The 8,366-nt window shown below is 39.8% G+C and overlaps 1 protein-coding gene across 1 annotated transcript in view; it reads left to right on the forward strand.

The window, feature by feature from the left end:
- The window catches only part of sgms2b (sphingomyelin synthase 2b), a 7,674-nt gene extending 7,439 nt beyond the window's left edge, over positions 1 to 235 (forward strand). Inside the window, exon 5 of the mRNA XM_043232551.1 lies at positions 1 to 235. This exon is cut by the window's left edge and continues 101 nt beyond it. Within this exon, the coding sequence (XP_043088486.1) occupies positions 1 to 85 (85 nt within the window). The 3' untranslated portion in view covers positions 86 to 235.
- The last annotated feature ends 8,131 nt before the right edge of the window (positions 236 to 8,366 follow it).

Below are 8,366 nucleotides of genomic sequence, written 5' to 3' on the forward strand. Positions count from 1 at the left end.
CTCCTGGCCGCTGGCGTTTCCGGCGGCGTGCTTCAAGAACCCGTGCAAGAGCTACTCGATGGTGCAGAGCGCGCGGGACGAGTGAGGCGCTTTCTCCAATCACACGCCGCTCAGGGACGGATTTGTTTTATAAGTGTACAGTTTTTACTTTTTTAATTTATTTGCGCATTACCTTGTAAAGAAAACGTGGCGTTTTACAAATATGGCAAAAAATAAATATTTTCTTCAACTTTGGGAGAAGCGCAGGTTTGTGTCGTCAATCAAACCGGCGGCGAATGTGGAGTTTAAAACACTGAAACACTGTCTAGTCATGATCATCTCACTCAGTCTAGGACATCTACATCTTCAGCTGCTAAAGACGTTATGATGCATCTAAAATTCATTTAGAAGCATCTGTCAAATAATATGCATAATGTGAAAATATAAAGAACTGTATTTTTAAATGCATTGAATTATTGACTTTCTTTGAGTTCTTTCTTTTGATCAAGTTGAAGATTTAAAAAAAAAAAAAAAAAAAAAAAAAAAAAAAAAGTTCGGGCAGTCTGAGAAGTTCATACATTTTTAACAAAATTGGCAACACTGAAGAATTAATTCATTAAACTGATTCAAACCAGGAGTGAAGCTGCTCAAATGAGTCGTTTGTTCGTGAATCGGACACACCCGGAAAACTTCTTTTTAGTGCACCAATCAGTTTAGAACGAGTGACAAATCAACACTGTTTTCACATTCACGAGGCTTTGACACACACACACACACACACACACACCATGCTACGGTCTATGAATGAGTTTGTCTGCAGGGTCAAAAACACACAGAAAGATGAAATAAATGGCAGATGAAAACAAAATGGAGCACGGAAAAAAATGCACAGATAAAAAAAAATTGAAAAAAATGATTGAGCAGAGATAAAAGAGCACAAATTTATAAAACTTAAAATAGCAGTAAATGGATGCACAGATTAGAAATGTTGCAATGGTGCATGGAAACAGAATTAGAAGAATTAGAAGTACAACTAGAATAAAACCAAGCACAGGTAACATGATGCACAGATTAAAAAAATAAATGTGTGTGTGTGTGTATATAAAAAGTGCAACGATAAAGACCTCAGCAGACAAAAACGTGTTTAATAACAGGTTGACATCTACAGGTGCATCTCAATGAATGAGGAAAAGTTCATTTACGTCAGTATTTCAAGACAAATGATGAAACTCATGTATTTAATAAATAAAGAAAAGTTTAAATGTTTGGTTCTTTTGATGATTTTGGCTCACATTAAAAAACCCAATTCACATCAGATTAGAATCAGGCCCACGCCGCGGCCGTTGAACCAACGTTTGGTGCTTCTGGCAGTGAGGGCAAGGCCTGCCGCGTCTTCACAAAGCTGCTCAGCGGAAGGAAGCAGAAGTTCTCATTAAACGTTGGTTCATGGACTCGGAGCTTCTCCTCCTTCCTCCAGACTCTTGGTTTCCAAACGTAATACAAAACTTTTTGAGGGTGGATCACTGGGCCTTGAAGCCTCAGTCCATTTCTTGAATTGATTTTGAGTGAAAACCCTCAAGGCTGCGGTTCTTCCACTCAATTTCCGTTGACACGCGTAGGTCCAACACGGCCAGCTTCTTTGGCAATAAGTGTTTGTGGCTTACCCTGATTTCTGACCCCCCAAAACCAAATGAACGTGATGGGACAAACAATGCTTTTTGAAACACTGCTGGTCAAAATTGAGTAAATGCTACAAGAACCCAGTCCAAACATGCAGAAAAACACCTTCACAAACCAACTGAAAAAAAAATGATTTAAAGTATCGGTATGTGTCCTCATATGAGGACTTTTTATTTTAGCCAATATCTAATTTCTGTTTGGGTTTGTGAAGCCCGCCCACTGCCAGGTCACCCAATCGTGTTTCAGAACCACGGGTTGCCAGTTGACGCAAAACACAGCCTATTTCGATTCGATAACGGAAGTTGGAAAATGAAGGGGGTCTGAGCGTGAATCTGGCAACCTGCGTGTGGGTCAAGTCGTCGGGCAAAAAAAAACAAAAAAACGTCTCCAGTGTTTTGAATTTTTAAATCATGTTATAAATCAAGATCTCAGTAAAATCTAAATATGACTTTCAGTTACGAAACCCTTATATGAGGACGCTGGGACTAAAAGCATGTTTATTATGTGTACAAAATGAATAGGCAAAGAAATTATATTTCTATTAAATATTAGATGTTATTATGAAAACCACGTCTATTATTACACTTTTTGCATTTGCTGCCCAAAAATTACATTAACATGCCAATTAGATTTAGTTTATAGATAAACTGTATATAACGAGAAAGTCCATTTATGACTATTTTACGCACATTTTGTCAAGAGAAAATGTTTTAATATTTTTAAAATATTTTTTATATTTTTAATAACATAGTTGAGTGTCATTGTTATACAAAGGTAATAAAATAGCTTAAAAACTAAAAATGTATTGATTTTTTTTTGTTTTTTTCCCTTATGTTCATTCTTGTCTTTTATATCAACCAAAGACATAGCATCACTTATGTGTTTTTTTGCACACTATTTTTAATGCTCTAAACAATGTAAAGACATCAAAAACTAAAAAAAATCCATAAACCTTTTTTTTCTCTGGTCTTAAGAGGTTCACGTGTCTATAATATATTCAATACAGTTAACAAATACCGTGAAGTAGAAATATCTCTATGTATTAGTTAATTTTTAGTGGTATAAAAAAACACAATATTGTCTATTTCCTAGTCCCTTTTAATGAAAACCCCTAAAGCAGAAGGAAGTGTAAGTTCAGGTCTGAGCAGTAGAGGGCATCACTCTGCAGGGAGAAGAAAGCTTGACGCTTTTCAGCAAACGTTTAGTTCATCTGAAGTCATTCTTGCACATTAGTATTGCTGGATTGGATTATCGAAGGTCAGCAGCAAAGACAATGGTTAATAAAATAGGGTTAAACACAGAAGGGTTATTTGTGTTGTTTAACATTTTAATTATTGCAGGTTTGATTCCTATGAACACTGAATGCGTGCAGGTGAGATGATTAAATGCATGTGCATATTTAGCCTATTAACTACGGAAAGATCGTGTTCAAAAACAACAGCTCTGCACTTCCACATGGCAACCCCAGAGCTGTCAGTCAATAAATGAGAACTAAGTTACTGTAATTACTTGAAAAAGTTAGATAGATTTTGTTTAAATTTAAAAATAATGCATTACTTGATTACATAAAGTAATATTACATAGCAACCGCAGTGTACCGCGTCACCAAAAAAACTGTGTTTTTACACTTTGACACACATTCAAGGCACATGTTTGTTATGCTGTGTAAAGGGTCAGGACACTAGACAGCCCAAACCTGCTAGACATCAGCGCTCACCGATTATGAAACGCTCACCTAGCGAGTGGCTTGTGACGATCCGAACACACAGAGACAGAAAGAGTCTACCATATTCTCTTCCTGATTTCTGTAGGTTGTGTTTGACAGGGAGCAGAACCTTCGCCCCAGCCGGAGATGGTGCAGGTGTGGTCGGGCTGGAACTGTTGGGTCGGACCGCAGGACTCTTGTCTGAAAGACTCAGTTCCTTCAGCTGCACCAAAGCGATGTCGTTGGTGTATGTTTTGCGTCACCGGGATGCTTTCGGTGGTCGACTGCTTGCGATGCTTCTTCCAGAGAGAGGACTTGGTTTGGGTCTAAAGACGCGCAAACGCACAACTGGTTCTCAGTGGCAATTCTTTACAGATAGAAGGAACCACGTGGTGATTGGTTGTATCTGACGCCCCTCCGAAGTGGATTGAAACCTTCACCTGCCACCGTATCTGAGTCTGCATGGCAAAGGTCACACACGGAGGTCATTCCTTACGGTTGGAATTACACTTTTTACAACTCTGAAGACAACTTTCACCGCCAATTTACTTTTCAAAGCCGCAAGATACCCTGACCGGCAATCGCTCAAGTCATCAGATGGTTCAGATGTCAGATGCTTTGTCCTCCCCATAACACATGATGTACTTGAATCGATGAATGGCGTCTACGCTAATATTAGTCTGTTTCTTTTTTATTCTGATTATTACAGGTTGTCGATATTGACCCGTAGCAGCTCTTTCTATGCTTCAGAAGGCGCTGTAGAGGGCTGCAGGTTACAATGCAGGGCTTATATGGCCCACTCCTGGCCGCTTCCTGGGCATGCGCTCTGCGTTTAACCCATCCGGGTCAGTGCTGCGGCCCCTGGGGAGCAGTTGGGTGTGTGGACCCTTGCTCATTGGTCTCACTTCGTAATGAAGGTTTAAAGCTTTCAGCCATAAGTGTCTCATATTTAGGTCGTGGTTCTTAAGGCGTTGCATGGCTGAGCGCACAGATTCTGCACGTACATTTACTTACACATATGCAGTGTGTTCCCCATAAGCTTGTATACTCAGTGGGAGAGACTGTTTAAGAGAGAGTCCCAAATGAAACTCTTGGTTACAAACGTAACCATGATCCCCTGGGATAATAGAATGAGGAGTCGAAGTATAGGAGTATAGGAGTCGAAGGCTGTCCCTGACAGATGAAAGATTCTGACAAATAGTGCTCTGAGCGACTTGTAGAGTCACCCCACCACCAAGTGCATGAAGTCACAAAGTCCACCACTGTCTGGGCCAGCCAGAAGCCATGGCTGTCAGGAGAGGTCTACAAACTCCTAAAGGCTCGGAAGCTGCCTTTAGAGCAGGAGATGAGGGGGGCCTTAAGACAGCTAGGGCAAACCTGTCCCACGGCATCAGAGAGGCTAAGAGACAGTACTCAAGAAGGTTATCCCAGCAACAGCAGACACACTCGAAGCCTGTGGCAGGGGATTCAGACCATCACGGACTACAAGCTTCCACCGCAGACCCGCTGAATAAGCTGAACTCCACAGCACAGAAGACTCCACCTCCTCTCGACGACCAGGTGATGATGCTATCCCCAGAGAGCATGACAGGAATCTTCAGCAGGGTCGACGCGCATGCCTCAAAGCTACCACCATCATTTAGTTCCCGAGGAAGTCATCTCCATCCTGTTTCAATCACTACCGTCCAGCACCATCACACTTAACACTGGGGCCCCTCCTCTCCACCCTGCTGACCCACGACTGCACTCCATCGCAGCTCCAACCTTTTCATTAAGTTTAAGACTGTGGTGGGTCTCATCAGCAACAGAGATGAGACAAACTACAGGAGCGAGATGAGCCGCCTGGCCGGGTGCTGGGGAGACAACAGTCTCATTCTGAACGTGGAGAAGATGAAGGAGATTGTTGTGGACTTCAGGAGAGTGGAAGCTCAGCATGCTACTCTGACCATCTGCGGTTTTGGAGAGAGTGTAAGTTCCTGGGTGTTCCCACCACAGAGGACCTCTCCCGGACTAACAGCACCACAGCACTGGCCAGTAAAGCACAGCGGCGTCTCTACTTCCTGAGAAGAGCCAGAGCCCATGCCCCCGTGCACCTTCTACAGAGGCGCCATCGAGAGCATCCACACCAGGTGCATCACTGTGTGGTACGGCGCCTGCAACGCGTCCTGCCGAAAGACCCTCCAACAGCTGCTGAGAGTCCTTGCACTCATGCACCAATGACCCTCATTCTCTCACAGCCCAGGACCCAGTTAAACATCAAGACCGCTCTGAGTTATTTATTCTTACACTAATAAGCTCTTTGCACTACATTCTTTATTTCAGTTTTTCACTGGTTTGCACTTCTATCTCTTACTGTCCTTATCTGTATATAATTGTGTAGTTGTTCTTTATATACATTTCATTATTTTTTTGTATTTATCTGTAATTTTATATTGTACTGTCAGTGTTACCCGTGTTTAACTAGGGTCTGAGAGTAACGCAATTTCAATTCTCTGTAGGTATGTGCTGTAAGTGTGGAAGAATTGACAATAAAGCAGACTTGACTCGACTGAAGTTGCATTTGTTAATGTGAAACACAAGCGCGAACAAATCAGGCTTCAGTATCAGAGTAAACAGGGGTTTCTCCGTATGCAACTCTCTTTCCCTTATCTCAGGGAACCGAGATTACTTTAGCAACTGGAGTGCTTTTAATAATATTAAAACATTTGAAAATGCACTCCTCCATTTTATGGCAAGTGCAATGATCTTGCAGAGAGTTTCGCAATACGCTTTCTGATTGGTTGTTATTTGTTATTGATTCTGTTATGTCTAGTAATCTAGTGTAGGCAGAAAAATATATTTTCTTTGGAAGCTTATTGCATTAGGTCTAGTTACAACAAGATGCTATAGAAGGGTATGTTTTTTTGTACTAACCAGCTCCTACAGAAAAAGGCAACCAGCGTTAGGACACTCTACAGTCTGTTTTTGCAAAATCGTGTCTGGAACAACAACATACAGACTACGACAATGATGATCTCAGGTGCTGAACACGTTCTTTTTTTAATGTTAAAAATGCCTAATATAAGCCTGAATGTCATTTTGCATGATCTTTATAGCCTTAAAGTGCCCTTATTATGCCATTTTCTATATAGTCATATAAGCAGTTTGCAAAGCTATAAATCCAGAAGCGCATGATAAAAAAAAGTTATTGCCTCCCAAAATGGAGAATCGACTCCGTAACATATTTGCATAATCCCTGCCCATGTTCTACATTGGACGGCCGTGCACAACTTGACCCCGCCCACAAACATGTCATTTTACTGCTGTATCCGGTGGACCAATCACAGAGGCTGGACCATCTGACCAATCAGAGCACAGCAGGGACTGACTCTTACAACTGCTTCGACTGAATCGTCTAAGAAAAATTTTCACATTTGCACATTCGCTCTTGTACTCATACATTTATAAAGGAATACTGCGGTCATGTTACGACAACGAACTTCCTGAATGAGAGCATAGTTCCTAATCATATCAGCCTAGAAAATCACAACTTTTCATTTTCCGCAGGTTCTTAGCAGAAGATATAACTACAGCAGAGTTAAGTTTTAAACAGAATAAATATTGAACTCTGGTCATTTTTGAATGCGATGCTACTGGTCTAAATGGATTTAATGATCTATGCTAAGCTATGCTAAAAGTGACCCGAGATTGGCTGAAAAGACATCAAAATGGCAAAACTCAACTTAACTCTGGAGAAAAAAGTAGAGTTTGTGGCAAAAAATTATATTAATAAAAATCAATACAATTAAAAATCAGATTTTGTGTGAGGCTGTGCAAGTATTTTATTATAAGCATTTTTGTAAAGAATTAAGTCATTGAGCTGTTTGAGTATATTAAGACTAAGACTGTCATATAACGCCAACGCCAAAGTTGATATGATTCTTTAGGGTCTTAAAGAAAAGTCTGTAATATAGTTTGTTTAAAATTTTATAAATAGTGTAAGATATTTTTTTCTTGAACGTGTTTCCTACACTGCACTTTCCTAGTATTTTTATCTACTTTTCTAGTATAAATATCCACAAATTTTTAAATCAAGATGCATTTACTCAATGAGTAAATGACTTAAGATATTACGTTATGTTTTCCAAAAAAAAAACCTTAATTTCATTCATTTTTTGCTTGTTTTAAATAAAAAGTGTTTTTTTTCTTTTGTTTTTAAGAGATATTATATTAAGCCATTGGACTTGTAAAGTAAATGCATCTTGAATCAAGAAATGTTAAATATTTATACTAGAAAACAATAAAAAAAAATTATTTGCAGCGATTTAAGCCAATATTGAAGGTAATGAAGTAATAGCTCAAATCTGAGTTTCATGTGCCTGTCTTATTTAAAACGTGGGTGACGTTAGACCTGATCTTGATCTCACTGTTTGTTTTGTGAATTCTTTCGCAATCCTTTACATTTACTGGAAAACAAGTGACCAACAAAACCAACAAAAAAAGAAACCCTGTCATGGAAAACAGAAGCAAGAGAGAAAGAGTCAGAAAACTTGTGACCTGGTCTCTTTATGAACTAAACGTGGTAGTCAATAAACCAAGAAATTGAAATTGACCAGATATCGCTGTATAACCTCTTGTCTGTCTGCATGTGTGTGAAATAAACACACCGGCTAACAGGAAACATTCTCAGAACGTTGTGGCAAGGTTCTCTACTGAACATTCTCCCAGTAACGTTCATAGATCATTGTTTAAAGTTAGCTGGCCTTTAATAAAGTTCTCAAAACATTGGCTGCTTGTCTAATGTACTTTAAATGTTACTACAGCCGACTTCAAGCGTTTTTTGACATTTAAAACAGTATTTGCAAGATATATTGTACAGAATCCATCAAATCTCAGTGGCATTTATATGTGGCTTGAAATCAGATTTCGCATCAGAAGTGTGAATGCAACATGAATCCGGTTTGATTTCCCAAAATCACAGCCAAGACACTTTGAAGCAACAAAACAGGCAGGACCAAACGTG

Source organism: Puntigrus tetrazona, unplaced genomic scaffold, assembly GCF_018831695.1.
Source record: "Puntigrus tetrazona isolate hp1 unplaced genomic scaffold, ASM1883169v1 S000000575, whole genome shotgun sequence".
NCBI lineage: Eukaryota > Metazoa > Chordata > Actinopteri > Cypriniformes > Cyprinidae > Puntigrus > Puntigrus tetrazona.